Raw genomic sequence first — 21,389 nt, forward strand, 5'->3', positions numbered from 1 at the left:
TGCTTGGAAATGAGTTTGATGCTAATTTTTCTCCTTTAGGATACAGATGGCCTTCATTATAAAGAAACAACCTCTTCACCAGCTCATGCCTGTATTCGACCTGCAAGAGTGGTATCATCTACCTCTGAAGAAGAGGAAGCTTTTACGGAAAAATTTCTCAAAATTAATTGCAAGTACATAACTGATGGAAAGGTATTTTGGCTTTTGGTGGTTATATAAATGGATTAAGAAACAACTGAAAACTATTAATAATAAAACATGTAGTTTGGAACCTACAAAGATTTATAATTTGGACTTTGGGACCCTTTTTCTTATAAGGTTATGCCACAGTATGAAACAAATTTGATTTTAACAGAGAAGAGCATTATCAGTAACTTGTTTTGACTTTTAAATTGTACTTTGTAAACTGAATTCAGGTTTAAATTATTATGCATGAAGAAGTGAGTTGCAGAAAATGCGAGCTGAGCAAAAAGGTTCATTGATAGGTTCATGTTCAGTCCTCACACATGGGTAACGTCATCCAGTAGAGCCAAGTGCAGGAAGACTTCTTCAAAACTTCTAGAAACTTTCAGAATGCTCACCAGGGGATGTGCAGCCCAATCCATGTTTTGTATTGCTCAGGGCCCCCTTCAGTCTTAATTCTTCTGTAGAACCTGCTTATCACAATGCTCTCTACTCTGCCTATTTCTTCTGGAATAATGTTTCTATTCACAGGAGCTGGATTTTGCAGGTCTTGTCAATTTCTCATCCTCTAGCTTCTTTAGTTAGGGTTTTTTTTGTTTTTTTAAACACGTTTTCAAGTTTTTGTGGTTCGTCACAAGGTGCATGGTACACAAACAATGGTAGCAGGGGTTTATTTGTGTGTGTGTTTGTTTTTTTTTTTTTACCATCAAGCGGTTGATTTTGCTTTGTTAATTTTTTGCCTGATACTACCAAAAGAAGGCCAGTACTTAGACAAATGCCACATTTACAAACTCCTCATGTCCATCACAGACCCCATGATAGATGTGTGCATTGCTTGGCGGAAGACCATGACATCCTGGGGTGCTACCTGTGTGAGAAGATACCTAAAGGATATTGTTCCCAGTTGGAGCTTATGGAAAAGCTCATGGGGAGAGTCAAGTCCAGCCCATAAACATCAGAGTCTTTTTAGGATATTCAGAATGAATATATATGAGTCAGATTCACAGACAATGGAGGTAATGAATGTGAATCACTCTCATGCATATTCATTCAGACTGGCCAGGCAGTCCCTGGGGACTGGGTAGAGAAATACTGTTCTACATTAAGGGATTCCAGAGCTGCATTGACTGCTGGTGGTACATCAACATCAAGGGACATCAGTCTCCCCCAGTATCAAGCACCAAGCAGAAAGTTGAGATACCATCATTTAGCTCGTGACAACCAAAGATAAAGTAGGGTTTTGCTTCTTTGGTACCAGCACTGAGGAATTTTTGTGTGCATTGAGCGAAGGCTAATATGCATCACGATCAGTTTCCCTTAGTACATGATGCTGGGAAGGGGAAGTTCTAGAGGCTGCTGTGAATCCCTCAGCGTTCCCACAAGGAGAAAGGCTCACCCTCTTATTAGCTTTGGGCATTGCAACAGTCTTCAGCAGTCAATATATCAACATCAATATACCTCCAGCCTCTCAGTCTGCTTCCAATGCTGTTTTGGCATCAGCTGCGTTCAAGATTGGATTGAAGGATCGAAGAGGGCCTTGGTCCTGAAAATGGCTGGCATCAACAGCATTGGTGTTTTTACAGATAGAGTCCAACACTTCTTGGAGATTCTTATAACTCTTAACAGAAGGGCCCAATACCAGTTCCTAGTTGGCATGGATGCTAATTTCTAGTGCATCAAAGAAAACTTCACCAAGGCACAGAAATCTGAAGTTTAGACCCCAGCAGACAAGTGCTGCTCTCTAAGGCCTTGTTTTAGTCAGGTTGGTCCCAGTCCACATACCTGTAGTAGTCAGACTCAGATATTACTAAAGGTGCAACTGTAGATCTGGGGACTCCTCTGATCATGAAAGTCAATAAGTTTCCTTTCAGACCCCCCTACTCTGCAGGAAAAGGTTGTCATCCTCCAGAAGACTACCACTTTGTTGTTTTTGTCAAGAGAATGGCTCTTCTATTACCTTTGTTTTACAGAAGGGAAGAGTCCAGGGAAAAGATGCTTGACAGTTTTTAGGTCATGGATCCCCCACAAGGATGATATGGCTGTGTCCATCTATGAGATCCTCCAGGAGAGACAAATCAGAATGTGGAAGAACCCCTCTATTTTTAGTTAATAAGAAGGCAGATGTGAGATATCGTGTCCAGAAGTTTCTGGATACGAAAAAACAGCAACTCCTTCAATAGGTTATGATTCAATTTCTTTCTCAAGAAGGCCAAGAGATCTAGAACCCAGCCATCTGTGCCCTTGTTAGGAGGAAAGGTTTACTAGGGAGCTATGCTCAATGCTAGCATAGTGTCCTACCAGCTCTTTGAAGCAGTGCTTGCAAACAACCCAAAGGACATAAAAGGGGATGTTGGACGCGGCTTTTTTCAGGAGCTGTGTAAAGTCCTAGAGCAGAGCTTTCCAAACTTTTCATGTTGTGATGCACTTTTTTAGACAGACAATAATTTCGTGACACAGTAATTCAGTCTACTAGCAAACCAGAGGTTAAAGGTTAAACGAACTAAAATGTATTTCGACAATTTATGTATGTTTCCTTAAACATATACATAAATAAAATGTTTCACGACACAACCTATCTTGTGAAAAACCTTTCATTTATATTAAAAATATATAATATTCCAAGATTAATGTTACAATTTATGAGTAACAATAATAAAACAAAGTGATTTTGTTATTCAATTTACTTCTTTAATGAGATGTATGAGCTTGATGGGATGAACACAGCTTTTGAATATTTGGTGTTAGTAAAAAGTCCAAAGGGTCTTCTGCGTAATTTAAAAAGCTGGCCAGTTTCACACTATAAAATTATTTGATAGCCTCATTCAACTAATTCTATATGGCTATGAGTGTGAAGTCTGGAATATATAGAAGAGACAGAATGTCAATATAAATCCTGCACCTCCAGTTCTGTAACTTTGTGCATCCACTGAAATTCCTCCAAACAGTGGAGCTTGGATGTTTCCCTTACAACTCATCATACTAAAAGATATTTTCAAATTCTGGGTGTCACCCCTCACAGTAACAGCAGCACAAACACCTTCCATTGCCAGGCACATTGTGAACTAACACAAAACCCCCGCAAAAAAGACACTCAAAATCTATACTGCAATCCCATAACAGTAATAGCACCAAGGGACTCGAACACTAACCCTACCTGTGAAAAATCAAGGGTAAATATTACACTGGATCCTAGAATACCAATACACAACCACCCTTCTGAGGAAAACAAAACAAACCCGATTGCTATAGATCCCTATGCTAGCAGAATCTCTCATCATGGGTCACACACAACAGAGCAGAGACAGACCCTCACCAAATACAGAGTACAAAATAAAGGAGCACAAATTAGACAAAAACTGAAATGGAAACCCCAAGAAGCCAGACTCTGTGTATTAACAATGGAAAAACAGAACCACCATTCCTCATAAAACAAAATAAATCAAGAAACATAAAGCATCAGTTATAATAGTAAAACCATGCTAATAAAAGAATATTTTAAAACTACTGATAAATAGAATTTCTATTAAGATCATATACATTTTTTTACAATTTCCCAAACACCAATAAATATTTCAAAACAGCACATATATCAAATAACACCCAATAATTAAAACTAATAAGGATTTTAAAAAGCCCCTGCTGTCCATACGTGGGAGCTCTTGATTTTCAGTCACCCTGATATTGTCGAGGATTAGGAGGTTATCCTCTCTCTCACACATACTCACATGTCCATTCTCTCTCACACATACAGTGTCACATACATACACATTCATGCTTTATACCCACCATAACCTCTCGCTCTCACAGATACTGACTCACTCTCAGGCTCTAAGACACTCTCTTCCCCTCCACACCCCCCCCCCCCCCCCCCCCCCCACACACAAACTCTTACTCCCTGGATTTCCTCATACACACTCATGCTCTCTTTCACTGGCTCCCTCATATACACACAAACACAACACACCCAGGCAAGCTCCCAGTCATTCTTACACACATACTGTGACCACCAGCAGGCTCCCATTCATTTTCACACACTCCCTCACCATCCCCAGGCATGCACACATTCATTCTCACACACACATACACTACACACAGGCAGGCACCTATTCTCACACATACAAACCCCAGGAAGACACCCATTCATTCTCATACACAGACAACACCCTCAGGCAAGGCATCCATGCATTCACACCCCCCCCCCCCCCCCCCGGCAGACTCCCATTCATGCACATGCACACACTAAAGGCAGACCCTCTTTCTTTCTTTTGCCAGCAACCTCGGAGACTCTCTCATTCCTCTGCTGCCACTGTCACTGCTGCCGCATGGCTATTGGGGAAGCGCTGATTGCTGCTACTGTCACTGAAGCCCATTCTGCTGCCGCCTCTGTGCAGGCCCCGTGGGTTTCCACTTCCTCCATGATGATCTCGTACATTTTGAGATCTGCATAGAGAAAGTGCTACTCTTGCACATTACCAAAGATTACATGTGCCAATCAGTAAAAAGTAATTTATTTTTTTTTTTTTACCTTTGCTATCTGATCTTAGTTTTCTAATCTGTTGGTCACAGGCTTTTTTGTTCCACCTTCCCTTTCTTATTTTTTTGTCAATTCCTTTTATATTTTTTCTATTTCTTTTCTCTCTATCTTCTTCCCTCAAACATACAGTCAGGTTCTCATTCTCACATGCTTTCTCGCTCTCACTCTCACATGCGCTCTCTCATACAATCATTCATTCACATAGTCTCTCTCTTGCACAATGCTATCTGACACTCTCACACCCAGGCTCTCTCTCACTCCCACATGCTGTCTTGCTCAAGCACAGGCTCTCACTGTCACATGGTGTCTCTCTCACACACACAGAGGCTCTCATATGCTGTCTCTGCAAATATTCAGGTCCTCACTCCCACACAGTCTCTCAACTCTCTCACACACACTCACTCACTCACTCTCACACACTCACACTCTCTCTCTCTCTCTCTCTCTCTCTCTCTCTCTCTCTCTCTCTCTCTCTCTCTCTCTCTCATCTCATCTCATACACACACTCTACAGGCCCTTAGCCTCTCTCTGACTGAGGAAACTGAATAGATTTCTGTTAAAGGAGAATTTCTGCTTGGTTTCTCTCAGCTTCTTAATTCTCTTTCTGGAAAAAGGAGACTGACTATGCTCCGTGGATCTAAAGAATGCTTACATCCAAATAGATTTTTTCAGATTACAGTAAATACCTTAAACTTTGTAGAGGGAAACACCACATCCGATGTTGCGTTCTGCCCTTTGGCCTTGCAAAAGCATCATGTGTGTTCACAAAATGTCTTAACGGTGATAGCTGCAGATCTTTGCAGATTGAGAGTGCAAGTATTTCCCTCTCTGGATGATTGACTGGTCAAAAGCACATCTCAAGGAAGTGCTGCAGAATGAGTAAAACCATCCAGATGTTGGGCTTGCTAGAATTTGTCATCAACTACTCCAAGTCCCAACGAGTCATCTTATCTGGACTTTAGGGGAACTCTGCCAGGGACAGTTTAGCAAAAGCCTTCCTCCTACAGGAAAGGATAATCATATCAATATCCATAGTGAAAGTAATAAGAATGAGTCTGCAGAATTCTGCTTGGGAGATTTGGAAGTTATTGGGAATTATGACATTAACAGTGTGTTACCGCCTTGGCATACTGTCACATGAGAAGAGCTCAAATTGACTCTGAGATTATGGTGGACCTGAGCCATTCAAGATGTCCAGAACCAGCATCTGAATCATCCAGCACCTCAGATACTCAGTATCTTGGCTGACCTTATCCAGCCTGGCCAAAGGAATATCCTTCCCGATTCCTCCACTGCAAATTGTTCTAATTATGGATGTGTCCACCTTGGGATAAGGAGCCTACCTAGAAGGGCTTCATGCTTAAGCTCTATGATCTGCTCAGTGGTCTTCATTTGATAAATATGTAGACCGAAGGGCAGAATGATACATAAGTGCTTTCAGAGATTGATTAGCTGACAAAATTATCCTCAGATAATGTTGTTTTACATCAACAATTAGGAAAAAATAGGGATCTACTTCCTTTTGTTAGGATTTCTCTTCGGAGCCACATATCTGGCAGGTAAAGAGAATGTCCTGGAAGATAGTCTGGTCCTGGATCCCATAAATGGACTCTGAACAGGGGAAAAGCAAACCAGATATTCCATGATTGGGAGACACCAGTGGTGTAGATCAGTTTGAATCTTCTCTGAACAGAAAGTCCCAAACTTCTATTCCAGAAAAGGGACATAAGGCAAACTAGCTTCCCATAGTTTCCCTAGATTGGTGATAGTGTGTTCTGTATGCATATTTTCCAATTCCTTTCTGGCCAAAGACTTTACTGAACTCAGAGACTGGAGCACTATGATTCTTCCAGTCCAGTATTTTTAATGTACTGATTGGGTTTATTTTAAGTAATATTTTAGAATTTAAATGTTTTTGTTAATGATTGTTTTATATTTTTAATGTTGTTTTTTATGCTCTGACCTACGTAAATTGTAAACCGGTATGATTGTACCAGAATACCAGTATAGAAATTAAAATAAATAAATATTGACCATCCCAACATCAAGTCACTAGCCCTCACAACTTAGTTGTGAGAGGGTTGCACTGCAATCCCTGAGTATGTCTGAGGATGTGTGACATATTCTGGAAGGATTCCACAAGGAAATCCTATGGTTTAAAATGGAAAATGTTTGCCTTCTCTTTTGAGGGAAAGACACTAGACCCTTTTTCCTACTCCACACAAAAACTGCTTGAATACCTTCTGCATGTTTGTCTGCTCTGAACATTACTCAGGGTTCATTTTAATAGTCGTTGCTTATCAGCACCATGTAGAAGGTAAGCCCATCTGTGTACAACCTTTAATTTGTCCAATGTGGTACTTCTTCAGCTGAAGCTTCCTGCTGTATCTTGAGACTTCAGTGTGGTGTTGACTCAGATGATAACAGCTGTATTTGAGTTACTATTCATTGATATTTTTGTTAATTTGTTTTGTAAAGTGAATTCTGCTTGATTGTGTTCTTTTTTTTTTTTTAATTTTTATATGTTGACTACTCTTCTGAGGGTAGTAGCCTTAAGATTAACAGGCTATAAGTACTTTTACATTAATAAAAGTAAATATAGACTCCTGTAAGTTGAAGTACCTGATCTAGAAAGTCATATTTTTGGTGGTGGTCACTTCAACATATAGAGTCATCTTATACTATACTTTTTAACAGGGTGGTTCTGCACATGCATTCTAAGATCCTGCCTAAGGCAGGAATTTCCCCCGGGCACATGTCCACAAAGGTGAACAAGCGTTGCACTGTTTGATTGCAAAAGAGCCTTAGCCTTCTGTCTTTAGCAGACAGAAGCCCTTAGAAAGTTCACCCAGCTTCTTGTGTCTTTTGACCATCATCAAACCTGGACTCGCCATCGCCAACCATACTCTTAAAGATTGTGTTGGCTTCTATTATGCCCAGGCAGGTCTGAATCTGGTAAGGCATGTAAAGGCTCGGTGTTAAGGCCACAGCTGTATCAGTAACCTACTTCAAATTGGCCTCCATAGAGGAGATTTGCAAGATTGCAGCATGGAGTTCTAACCACACATTCATATATCATCATTTGGTCAGGGTCTCCTGATGTGACAGTAGGTTTGTCCAGTCTATTCTGAGGAGTCTTTGAAATGTAGAGCCCAACTCTAATTTCCTAGGGCCCATTATTTTTTTTTCCAGGCTGCCTCTGTATATTAGATAGATATAAATAATACAATGGCCTGTTACTGTCAAAAACAGTTCTCTATCTGCAAGCAGGGCTGAATTAGCCATGAGATGTGGGGTGATGCCATCCAGTGACACCAAACAGCCCCTTCTTTCCTAACTCAGAGCTTCTACTCTACTGAGCTTGCGTAGGAGTTCCTTCTTGTGTGCTGCCTCTAAATATGCCTGATGAGCCCCTCAGTCTTTTATTATCCGAGCTGCTGCACAGATGTGTACTCTCTCTCAAACCTAGGTTTTCTCTAACTTTATCGAGTTTCTATTTTTGCTACTCAACAATATGATTGAAGCTGCCTCATTAGCCCCTCAACAGCACTTGCTTATCAACCAAAAAAAAAGAAAAAAAGTTGTGTATGGTTCTAAAGCTGTACTCGGTGGCTTCAAGGACTAAATGTGTGGCAAAAGGATGTCCATCACCGATGGCCATGACATTTTCTATTGGTGTCTGGGGCCAGATCACGATGTACCTAACAGCATTTTGGTCAGAGATCCACAGCCTGGAAGATTGAGGAGTTATTCAGGTTGACGAAAAGCAGAAGTAGATCCATCTGCTAGAGTGAAGGCTCCTTGAGTTTTCCAGTGCTGAGTTGAGCAGGAGCTCTATGAACAGGGCTCCCTCCTCTGCAGTATAGGTCTCCGAGGCTGCTGCTTCAATGGAGTTGAGCAAAGCACAGAAGTGCTGCGCATAGGAGTCCTTGAGCTCTTTATGGATTCCACGGGCCTTGGTAGAATTCAGGAAACAGCAGTGTTATGTGTCAGAGCTGGCAGCATTGAATCAGAGGTAGGTCTCTGCTCTATTGCATTTGGCTCTATCGATACATCGAGCACTAGTACCAAGAAATCACTCTGCACCGTCAATGCACTGGGCGTTAGTGCATGAGCTGTTGAAGCAGTCAAGGCAACTGATATCAATTTAGCCGATCAGCTGTTGATCACATCAGAGCATTCCTTTCTGGTTCTATCAATACATTTCAAGAAAGTAGGAAGACCCCTAAGGGGTTCACTTCACTTACCTTCCCCCATATCCAGGGCAGTATCTCTATTGAGACTTGTGGATCAAGGGCTTCACCTGGAGATGCCAGACCCAATATGTTCCTTTATTGCCACTAGTTGCCATGCATCCACTTGTCCAGTTATTCCAGGAAGGGGGTGCATCCTGGATTGCAGAGGGAGTTTCTCAACAGGAAGACCTAAATGATGCCCTTGCCACAACTCCTGGTCAAAGGACACAGCAGCCCATAGATCTTTTTGTCTTGGTGGCAGCTAAGGACAAAGAGGGTTCTTTTGAAGTTCTCCTGTCCAGAGTGTTGGATCTGTGCCTCAAAGAAGTGCTTTTTCTCTTGCCTCCACATCGAGAGAGGTCCCATCAGAGATCCTGGGGGGTGGGATCTAGTCCACATCATTCTCTCATTGTGTAATTCAACCAGTCTGAGGACATGGCTTAAGAATATTCCTCTTGAAGACAACAGAGGACCCCTGTTGTATGTGTCATCATTGGGTCCTGGGATTTCATTCCCTCACCTCTTAAATTAGAGGAAACTTTGATGGGAATCCCTGCTGACCCCCTACCTGAACCTTCAGAACATTCTTCACTGCCAGAAGACCTCTTGTACTTTAAGTTCTTGGATAAGTTGGATAAAGCCTTGGGAGTCAGTATTTGCAAGGACAAGGACTCCCGTGTGGAAGTCTTTGGTTTCCTCTAGATCCTGGAAAGCTCAGCTGAACTCACAGTGGTCCTGTGAATTTGATCCTGTGGGATTTACAAACGAGAAAATGGGAAAATCTGGCATCCTGCCCCACCCAGTAGCCAAGCAGCTGATCTTTTTACAGAGTTCAGCAAAGCATGGGGTTTAGGTAGTCCAACTACTGCACCAATCTGTTACAGTAGAATCTGCATTGAAATGGGCAAAGACAAGGGGTTTTTCCAACCCTTGACCAGGAAAAGACCCTAAGATTGTTGGATAACTTCGGGGAGGGAAGATATTTCAGAGCTCTATGCTCAATGGCTGCATCACAACCCACTAATTTTATATGGTGCAGAGATTACATGATTTCATCAAGAAGCTGAAGCTATTATTAGAGGAAAGGAGACCAATTGGGATATCGCAGGCTCTTTGAGATACCGAGACGTGAATGTCCTCTCCTTCGCTCTCTATACTAATCGTTTGATACTGCAGTAAAAAGGTAAGCAGAAGCCATTGGAGTGTGCTGAATGGCTTGGTTGAGATCCAGTAGTCTGCAAAAAGATGTGCATGAAGTTGGCAGATGTGCCATGTTTTGGGGAAAACCTTTTTGGAGACTAGCTCAGAGAAATGGTCATCCAGATAAAGGAGCAGCAAATTGCTGTCCAGACTTTCTCTACCACCTCTAAACAACCATCCTCATCAAGATGGCTTTACTTCACTTTTAAACATTCTTTGTCCCAGAGATGCCCTTTCTGCCAATTCCTTCGGTATTGTGCTCCATCTGTGCTTCCATCATAACAGCTTCCGGCTCATGAGTGTCAACAGGAAAGACATCAGCTGAAAACACTGAAACAAGCCCAGCTAAAACCTGGACCTAGTTTTTGATCAGACTCATCTCTCTGGCCTTGGCCCTTCCTGTCGGGGAAGGATCTACCTTTACCAAGAGGAGTGGCAGAAGATTACCTGTGGCTGTTGGGTCCTCAAGATTGTGGCATCTAGCTACCATTTGTGCTTCCCCTGCCTTCCAGCACTACCCCTTCCATCACCGCCTTCCATCACACTTGACTTAGCTCTGTCTCTAGGTAGAGTTGCCGCTCATCCAGTGGTCGATAGAAACTTTTTTCTGACATGGTGAAGGGGTCCTACTTATTGCTATTTTGGTCAGGAGGAAAGGTTCTATCACTATTTCCTTATTCCTAAGAAACTGGGGGTATTTACAACCCTGTAGCAGCAGAAATTCAAAATGAACTTCCTCCACACCATCTTGCCCTTCATTCAGATTGAATGTGTGCCCTGGATCTGAAAGATATATGCCCACATACCCATCTAGCACTCTCATTCAGTACCTTCATTTCATAGCGTATTCTTGTCACTACCAATACAAGCTTCCTTTCAAGCTGTCCATGTCTCTGAGGGTCATCACCAAATGGCTGGCAGTTATAGCAACACATCTTTGTTGTCAGGGCATCTGTGTTTTCCTCTACCTCAACAACTGGCTAGTGACAGGGGCTTTACAAGCAGGGGTATTACATTCCCTGCAGAAGATTATCCAACTTCTTCAGTCACTGGGATTCATGGTGAACTTCAAAAATTTGAACCTTGTTCCAACCCAAAGGATCAAATTCAGAAGAGCAGGGATAGACTTTCTGGAGAACAGAGAGTTTCTTCTGGTTGAGTGAATGTGCTGCCTAAGAAATTTGATCAACGGACTTCTACTGAAGGATCAAATTCTAGCCAGGGAACATATTTGTTGTTCTCAGTCACATGGCAGCAGCGGTTCATGTGGTTCCCTTAACCTGCCTTTAGCAAAGTGGATTCTTCATTGGTGCCTTCACTCTGTGGGACCAGTTACTCCTGCCTTGGTTATTCCTGATGAGTGTTGGGGCAGAAATGAATGGACCACTCCAGGGTTGTTATACCCAAACCTCCTAGAGATGGGGGCTCCCCTTTGACTTGTACCTCATCAAGTAAATTTGGCAATGGATGCATCCATTAGGGGATAAGGTGCACATACAGGTCCTTTCTGAACCTAATCATCTATGGAAAGGCTGTTTCTGTTCAATCTATAAGTTCGAACAATTTGAACTGCCTTAAGAGCTTTTTCACATCTTCAGCAAAAGAGAATTATATTCCAAACCAGCAATCAAGTATCTGTGTTCTGGGTCAACAGGCAATGAGGCAGAGGGTTATGGACCCTTTTCCAGGAATCCCTAAGGATTTGGGAGTGGAATTGCATCCATAAGGTCTTTTTACAAGCAGTCTACCTTCCTGGGATCATCAGCACATTGGCATATCACCTCAGCAGAGTGTTTCATTGTCACAAATGATCTTTGGATCAAACAGTGGAAGACAGGTTATTAGATCTTTGGGGTTGCCTGTCGATTTTTATTTTTGTTTTGTTTGTTTGTTTGCATTGGAGGCTAGCAGGAAGAAAGTGAGATTTTGCTTCATTCTTTGAAGCAACTTTAGGTCTATTACCAATGCTTTTATGTTCAAATGGGATGTAGGTCCTACTGTACACTTTTCTGCCTCACCCTCTAGTAGCCAGAACAGTGCAGAAAGTACTTAAGGATCGCGTACGCTTGAGCCTCATCGCTCCAGTGTGGCTCACACAAGTTTGGTTCTTGTGCTTCAACCAGTAGTCAAATCAGTCCGCCGATCCCTCTCGGATCTGATCTGACTTTAACTGAAGGAGGGTTGTCTGTATCATCTGAATCTTTTCTTTCTCAACTTGACAACATTGATGTTGAGCACTTGCTAATAACTTTGCTTTTATTACCCAAGGAAATTGAGGACATTGTAGTTTTCACCAGGAAGCCTTCAACTAGATAGTCTTACAAATATAAATGGAAACACTTTTTTTTTCTTTTTGGTGTCAAGAGATCTCCTTAGACCTGTTTGTTTGCAAACTAAGAGTTGCTTCAGTTTTTATACTCCCTCTGCTCTTCTCATCTCAATACATTGATCAAAGTGCATCTCAGTGCCACAGCGACTTACCTTCAAGTGGATGGCGCAAACCAATGTCCATACATTCTTAGTGTCAATGTTCTTGAAAGGCTTTCGGCATACGAGAGTCCAGGTGGCCAAGCCACCAGTGCCATGGAATCTGTGTGGAATTGGCACAGCTCATGAAGCTTCCTTAGTTTGACTTCCTTAAAGTTTCTCACATGGAATGCGATATTCCTAGTCATGATTACATAAGTTAGACAGTGAGCTTCAGGCATTAGTACATTACTCGCCATGTTTTTCCACAACAGAGTGGTATTCCGCACTCACCCTAAGTTACTGCTAAGAGTAGTTTGGGTTTTTCATATGAGTCAAGCCATTGTGTTTCCTATATTGTTTCCAAGGCCACGTGCACATGAGGGGGAGATGTCCATACGTTCTTTGGACTGCAAGAGGACCTTGGCTTATCTGAAGAGAACTCTAGCATGTCATCTGGTTTCACAACTTTTCATCTTTTATGATCCTAATAGTCTATAGACTATAGTCTAATAGACCTAGCAGTTGGTAGGAGCACTTTGATTGGATTGCACATTGCTCTGCTCTGGTTGGCCTCCAGATCAGACTTTAAGGCTTATCCAGTGAGAGTCATGGTTACCTCAATGGTTCATCTATGAGCTGTACCTATTGAAGACATTTGCAAATCTGCAACTTGGTGTTCAGTGCATATCTTCATGTCCCATTACTGTCTGCACAATTTATCAAGAAGTGACAGCAATTTTGGACAAGCAGTTTTATGCTGCCTCATCACCCAGTAATCCACTTTCCATGGTGGGGTGCAGGTTGCTTTTTCATTAATCACTCCGCTGCAACCCTTAGCTTGGGACTGTCCGCATGTTCTAGCTAATTCAGCTCTGCTTGTCAAAGGAGCAAGCAAGTTTGCTTATTTTAAACAAGGTTCTCCATAGACAGCAGGATGAATTAGCCATGTTTGATACCCCCTTACCTCCCTGGTAGGTCGACTGTTGAGCTAACACTAAGCTCTACAATCAACTGAGGGGCTCATAAGGCAGTGCCCACGTGGGAACTCAAGTACATGCTCAGTAGAGCAAAAACTCTGTAAACTAGGTGAGAGGTCAGTTTGGCTCAGTCTGCTGACATCACTCCCTGTCATGGCTAATTCATCCTGCTGTATGTGAAGAAATTCCATTTATGGTAAGCAATCTTGGTTTTCTGATCTTTAGCACTCTTTGCTTGAAATGCAAAAAAGGGAAAAACCATCAGTATGTAGCTAGTGATTCCCTGTGTGTGAGGGAAAGCAAATTTGCTTACCTGTTACAGATGTTTTCTGTGTACTGCAGAATGTCAATCCTGATAAAAACTTTCCTGCCTCCCCCTTAAGATGATTCTCCATATCTTAGCTTTTGTATAGACTGAAGGGGTCTCGTGCAACATGATGATGTTGTATTGTACTGTACATGCTCTGTTTACCATGCTGAAAGCTTCTAGAAGCTTTGCAGAAATCTTTTCGCATTGGGCTCTGTTGGATCATGTCACCCATACAAGGTCTGACATCCTGCTGTCCTCAGGAACACCTGTTACAAATAAGCAAGTTTGCATTCTCACAGGACAAGCAGGATGGTAGTCCTCACACATGGGTGACATCATCAGGATGGAGGCCAATCATGGAACACTTTTGTCAAAGTTTCTAGAACTTTGACTGGCACCCACTGGGCATGCCCAGCATGGCACCAATCCTGCAACCAGCAGGGGTCCCCCTTCAGTCTTCTTTTTTCCACACAGCGGTTAAGGAGCTCTGCAGCAATTCCTGACTAGAATTTTCCTCACGGAACTTCTTTCAAAATTTTCAAAAATCTTTTACCCCATAGGGGTCCCACTATCGATTCCGTACTCAGGTAAGTCTTTACCCTCGTTTGCAGTCTATTCCCGTCGAGTTTTCCCTTCGAGGCCTACCGGCCATCAACTGCATCGTGGCTACATTTTTGTCGAAGCCATGGCGTCGGGTTTTCGTCTGTGCCCCGACTGTCCTCGGACAATGTCCATCACAGACCCGCATAGAATTTGTGTACTGTGTTTGGGGTCCGACCATGACATCCTAACTTGCACCAAATGACGCCAAAGGGCCATAAGGCCCGCTCAGAGAAGATGGAGTTTCTTTTTCAGTCAAAACATCAGACTCCATTGACCGCTTCGACATTGTCTGAGTCGGTGCCATCAACCTCTCATCAGTAGCAGGACACCGGTGCTGCCCGACCGGCATCGACTACTCCGAAGGCGTCTACTTCTTCCTCCTCGCCTCAGGAAAATGACTGAGGGGAACATTGTGAAAAGCATCGCCACCAGCATCGGAAGGCTCAGTCTGCTGATCCAGCAAGCACTCGGCATCGCAGAGCCACCTACAAAGAAATCCCGTCCAGAGAAGGCCCCATCCTCCTCTGCGACTGGGTCACTGAGGCGTTCTTCCACCTTCATCAGTGCAGGGAGCCGCGACGCCACTTTTACCAGTGGACCCTCCGGCTACGCCATTATTGCCTCCCACTCTGGAGCTGGGCTTGCATGCCTCAGGCTTCCATGAGGAATTGGATCAGATATTCCAAGAGGCCATCGGTAAGGCACTTCAGGGCTTCCAACCTCCATCGGTGCCGTCACCGATGCCAGCCCCAGTCACAGACCCGATATTCACGGTGCTTGCACCGCTTCTAGGCAGACTGGATGTGCTGATTGGTGCACTTCCACCGGTGGAACCGAGAGTACCGGTCTGTCCACCGCCTTCCACGCCTAAACCTTTGTCATCGGAAGATGAAGAAACACCGATACCCATACCGCTGTCTGGGATCTTGCCACCGACTCAGCCATTGGTACTGCATCCTCCATCGGTGCCACAGTCGGTGCCACCGCCGTCGATGCCATCGGTGCCTCCTCCAGTACCATCGATGCCTAGGCCTAATCCTTCAGGACTGATGCCTTTTCTTCCCTCTGGTGATCCTATTGGAGCTGGGGATCAGCCTTATGATCCTTAGACTGATGATTCTTCCCAGGATTCTGATGATCTGCCTTCAGAACCCTCTCCTCCTGAGGAAAGACGACTGTCTCCTCCAGAGGATCTGTCCTTTATTAATTTCATAAAGGAAATGTCTGAAACTATTCCATTTCAGTTTCAGACAGAAGAGGAATTGAGGCACAAGATGCTGGAAGTACTCCAGTTTCTTGATGCCCCTAAGGAGATCATGTTGATTCCTATTCATGAAATCCTAATTGACCTGCTGAAAAGGAATTGGGAACACCCAGGCTCGATGACACCTACCTTGTACAGTCAGCCCCTGAGTTTTAAAGACCACAGCTGGATCTGTGGTAGTGGAGTCAGCCCAGAAGAAAGCTCGATGTTCTAAGCCTCATTCCTCCATATCTCCAGGGAAAGAACAGAGGTCCCTGGATGCATTTGGCAGGCGTGTCTTCCATTGCTCAATGCTTATTTCTCGCATTGCTTCCTACCAGTTATACATGACCCATTATAACAGAGACCTTTTCAAGAAGATCCAGGATTTCTCTGAATCTTTACCAGAACAATTCCAGGATCAACTCAATACTCTTGCTCAAAGGCTGAGGTCTGCGCTGCTTATGATATTTTTGCACTGCCTCCAGAGTGTCTGCAGCGGGGATTAGCACAAGAAGGTGGGCCTGGCTGATGTCCTCAGACCTACGACCAGAGGTGCAGGACTGGTTAGCAGACCTACCCTGCACTGGAGATAATATCTTCGGGGACAAAATCCAGGAGACAGTGGCACAGCTAAAGGACCACCATGAAATGCTGTGCCAGCTCTCCTCAGTACCTTCTGATTTCCCGTCCACTTCTAAGAGGACATTCCGAAGGGACTCTAAGCGACCGTCTTTCAAACCACGGAGATATTATCCTCCTGCCGCTCAAAGTCGCCCTTCCAGGCCTTACCAGAAAGGTCAGCCCAGGCAAGTCCAACCTCAGAAGACCCAGCCAGCCCCTCAACCGGGCCCAGCTGCTGGATTTTGTCTCCTCGCTGGAGAGCATAAGCCAACCTCCTCTACTGTCCGTACCAGTCGGCGGTCGACTGTGCCACTTCACCAACATATGGCACACGATCACTTCTGACCAGTGGATCCTGGCTGTAGTGTCCCAGGGGTATCACCTCAACTTCCTGACTGTGCCAGACCACTCCCCACCTCGGCCGATGTGGGGGTCATCTGACCATTCACAACTAGAGGAGGAGGTTTCCCTCCTCCTCGAATCCCGTCCAATAGAACCAGTGCCCCTCTCCCAGCAGGGGCATGGGTTCTATTCTCTGAATTTTCTCATCCCAAAAACATCAGGAGGCATTTGTCCAATCCTGGACCTGCATGCCTTAAACAAGTATCTACAAAAGGAAAAGTTCAGGATGGTAACCCTGGGTTCCCTACTTCCTCTACTGCAAAGAGAAGATTGGCTTTGCTCTCTAGGTCTTCAAGACGCGTACGCACACATAGCCATCACTCCGTCTCACCGAAAATTCCTTTGGTTCCTAGTCGGCCCCGGGCACTTCCAGTACAAGGTCCTCCTTTCGACCTGACATCCGCACCGCGAGTCTTCACCAAGTGCCTCGTAGTGGTCGCGGCCTACCTGAGGGGGTCAAGGAGTCCATGGTCTACCCTTATCTCGACGATTGGTTAATAAGGGCTCCGACCCAAAACCACGCACGAGTATCCTTATGTCTCACCCTCAATACACTTCTATCTCTCGGGTTTCTAGTCAACTATGCCAAGTCCAAACTAGTTCCATCTCAAACCCTATCCTTCATAGGGGCAGATCTGAACACCATATAGGCAAAGGCCTTCCTCCCTAGGGATCGAGCTCACACTCTCACGTCCCTGGCACATTACCTCCAGGTTCAAGATTACTCGATGGTTCGTAGTTTCCTCATCCTGCTGGGTCATATGGCATCCTCGGTCCATGTCACTGTTACGGTTTTGAGGTATTGGATTCTTGGGTATTGTGGTGATGACCAGTCCCATGGGGAGGAGCCCCGTGAGGATCCACAGTACTAGGCTAGACTCTAGACACGCAAACACAGAGATTTGTCTTTTATTGTACAGCAGAATGATACCACCAGAGGTGGCAGTAGTGAGGTGATCCAGAGGTAACAGTTCATAGGCTCTCGGCAGAGGAGACCCGTCTCCCAATGATCGTATAGGGAGTGCAGGATGCAGGTTTCCAGTGCTGATCTGTAGATGAGACAGACTGACAATGTTAGATTACTCACTAAGTTGGTAGCTGTATAGATGGAGATCCCAGCAGGCAGGAGTAGTTGAATACAGGCAGGGAGAGCAGGCCCTCGAGGAACTAGTACCTGATCCCTGATAGGCACCTGAAAGAAAGCAAAGGGCCTCCAAGGAGCAGGTACCCAGGTTAGAGAATTGCCCCGAAGGGCATAGAGAGCTTCCAGCGGCAGCAGGGAAGCGGCAGAGTAGCTTAGACCGGACAAATCCTTGCTAATTCGATTTGTTAACAAACAAAGGGCAGGCTAAATACCCGGATGGCGTGACGTCACTCGAGGGGGCCGCCCCCGAGGTTCCCGCCATGATGTGGATAAAGACGTGGGTGGCGTGCGCGCGCGCACACCCTAGGAGGCCTCAGGAGAAACATGGCGGATTGCCTTGCCATTGCTGTTCCAGAGACACCGGAGAGAGCGGCATGCAGACGTGGTGGTAGCCATCTTCCCAAGGCTAGCGGGGAGAGCAGAGAGAAAGGTGTGAGGCACAGAGGTCGAAGCCGTCTGAGACCGGACATAACAGTCACACCCATGGCCCGCTTGGCCATGAGCGTGACACAGTGGACCTTGCGATCCCAGTGGGCTCAAGCTTATCATCCAGTGTCCAGCATTGTCCATGTTACCAAGCAGCTCCGCCTGTCGCTGGCCTTGTGGATGCAACACTCCAATCTTCTTCAAGGCCTTCCTTTTCAGGCTCCATAACCTCAGATTATCTTAAGACGCCTCCAACCTAGGGTGGGATGCTCATGTCAACGACCTGCAGACTCAGGGAACCTGGTCTCTACAGGAAGCCAAACATCAGATACATTTCTTGGAGCTTCGGGCGATCAGATATGCCCTCCGGGTTTTTCAGGACTGCCTCTCAGGCAAAGCCATCCTGATTCAGACAGACAACCAGGTGGCAATGTGGTACATCAACAAGCAAGGAGGAACGGGCTCCTACCTTCTGTGTCAGGAAGCTGCGCAGATATGGGCATGGGCTCTTTCGCACGCGATGTACCTTAAGGCAACCTACTTGGCGGTCGTGGACAATGTTCTGGCGGACGAGTTGAGTGCACATTTCATCCGCATGAGTGGCCCTCAACGCCACATTAGAGGGCACACTCTTTCAACGTTGGGGTTATCCACGACTGGACCTCTTTGCGTCCATCCACAACCGCAAAGTACAGAACTTCTACTCGCTCGCTCGCGGCCACCACTCACAGCCAAGGGACGCGTTCACCCTCTCGTGGTCCACAGGTCTCCTCTACGTGTACCCTCCACCTCCACTCATATCTAAGACTCCCGAGAAGTTATGCAGGGACAAATGCTCAATGATTCTGATAGCCCCTCACTGGCCAAGCCTGGTTCCCAATCCTCCAGGACCTCTCAGTACGCCAGTGCGTTTGCCTGGGGACAGACTCGCTACTGATCACTCAGAACAACGTCGCCTGCGCCACCCTAACCTTCCGGCCCTGTCTCTGACGGCCTGGCTGTTGAAAGGCTGATACTCTGACCCCTTAACCTTTCGGAGTCGGTATCTCGAGTCCTGGTAGCTTCACGAAAGCCTTCCAAATGATGCTCTTATCGTTCTAAGTGGAAAAGGTTTACAGTCTGGTGCATGTCTATATCCATCGACCCCCTTGACTTGTTCCACCGCAAAGTTTCTGGACTATCTCTGGCATCTGTCAGTCGGGCCTGAAAACTTCCTCTATAAGAGTGCATGTCAGTGCGGTATAGGCTTTCCACAACTGAGTAGGAGATGTCTCTATTTCCACGCATCCCTTAATCACATGCTTCATGAGAGGTTTGCTCCACCTGAAACCTCCCTTGCGTCCTCCGGGCCCTGCTTGGGACCTTAACGTGGTCTTGGGAAAGCTCATGAAACCTCCATTTGAGCCTCTCCAATCCTGCGATCTCTGCTATCTCACCTGGAAAGTACTTTTTCTTCTCGCTATAACATCCGCTTGCAGAGTTAGTGAGTTACAGGCATTAGTCACCTACCCGCCTTACACTAAATTTCTGCACGACAGAGTACTCCTCCGTACACACCCTAAGTTTTTAACAAAGGTAGTGTTGGAATTTCATCTTAATCAATCCATTTTACCTACTTTCTTTCCAAGGGCTCTTCATACCCTGGACTGCAAACGTGCCTTGGCATTTTATTTAGACCGCACGTCAGCCCACAGGAAATCCACCAATTATTTGTTTCCTTTGATAACATCAAATTGGGAAATCCAGTGGGAAAACAGACCCTTTCCTCCTGGCTGGCGGACTGTATCTCCTTCTGCTACCAGCAATCAAGTATTCCGCTACAAGACCATGTGAAAGCACACTCTATCAGGGCCATTGCAGCTTCAGTGGCACACCTTCGTTAGGTTCCACTTATCAATATTTGTCAAGCTGCGACCTGGAGCTCTCTCCATACCTTCGCAACCCATTATTGCTTGGATAAGGCTCGCAGGCAAGATTCAATTTTTGGCCAGTCTGTTCTACGCAACCTATTCTCAGCTTAATACCCAACGTCCTACCAGCGACCCGTTCTGGGTTTTCAGGATGCCCTCCTCCTAAATCCACCCCTGTTGTTGTGCCTGTTGCACGTCTTTGGGTGGATTTGGTGCTTTGCTCGGGCATCCTCAGCTTGTTGTTCACCCATGTGTGAGGACTACCATCTTGCTTGTCCTGTGAGAAAGCAGAGTTGCTTACCTGTAACAGGTGTTCTCACAGGACAGCAGGATGTTAGTCCTCACAAAACCTGCCCGCCATCCCGCGGAGTTGGGTTCACTTGCGATTATTTTATTTTTTGCACGTACTTTTACTATACACAAGACTGAAGGGGGAACTCTTGCTGGTTGCAGGGTTGGTGCCATGCTGGGCATGCCCAGTGCCAGTCAAAGTTCTAGAAACTTTGACAAAGGTGTTCCATGATAGGGCTCCATCCTGACAATGTCACCCATGTGTGAGGACTAACATCCTGCTGTCCTGTGAGAACATCTGTTACAGGTAAGCAACTCTGCTTTTCTGTTGCTCCCTCTTCTACAGTGCAGCTGCTTTGTTTGAAACAGTGATACTCTGGGTCCTTGTTGATTCTACATGTGTGTGTGCTTCCCTTGCAAAGTTGAACATTGAATTATTAAAGTTACGGTGAATCTTATGACCAACAATATATGTTGTAATAAAAATGCAATACGCTTATACTGTGCTGTATTCATGTTGGACAGCCAGTAGTGTGAACTTTGTATTACAGTTTAAAGGTAATGCATAGTTAATGGGGGATAATATAGATGTTAAATTCCAGTATGACAAAGGGCAGTTGTATAGAAAATTTTTGTTACAGATATGATGAGAAACAGCAATTGTCAGTAGCACAGCTGCCAAACTTTTCTTCTTGATAAATTTAATTTCATGAACTTTAAATTATAATAGCAATCAGCATAACAACTTTGTCTGGACGTATATCAATTATAGTTCTCTATATTATATTGATTCAGACATTCTACTTCATATCTTTAAATACATAATTTATTGGATTGT

At 44.8% G+C, this 21,389-nt stretch overlaps 1 protein-coding gene across 3 annotated transcripts in view; it reads left to right on the forward strand.

The window, feature by feature from the left end:
- The window catches only part of OXR1 (oxidation resistance 1), a 1,217,970-nt gene that overhangs the window by 869,947 nt on the left and 326,634 nt on the right, over nucleotides 1–21,389 (forward strand). For all 3 annotated transcript variants that reach the window (XM_029591868.1, XM_029591869.1, XM_029591872.1), the window contains one exon: nucleotides 40–192. In XM_029591868.1, coding sequence (XP_029447728.1) covers nucleotides 40–192 — 153 coding nt within the window. The remainder of the gene's footprint in view (nucleotides 1–39; nucleotides 193–21,389) is intronic.

Source organism: Rhinatrema bivittatum, chromosome 2 (genome assembly GCF_901001135.1).
Source record: "Rhinatrema bivittatum chromosome 2, aRhiBiv1.1, whole genome shotgun sequence".
NCBI lineage: Eukaryota > Metazoa > Chordata > Amphibia > Gymnophiona > Rhinatrematidae > Rhinatrema > Rhinatrema bivittatum.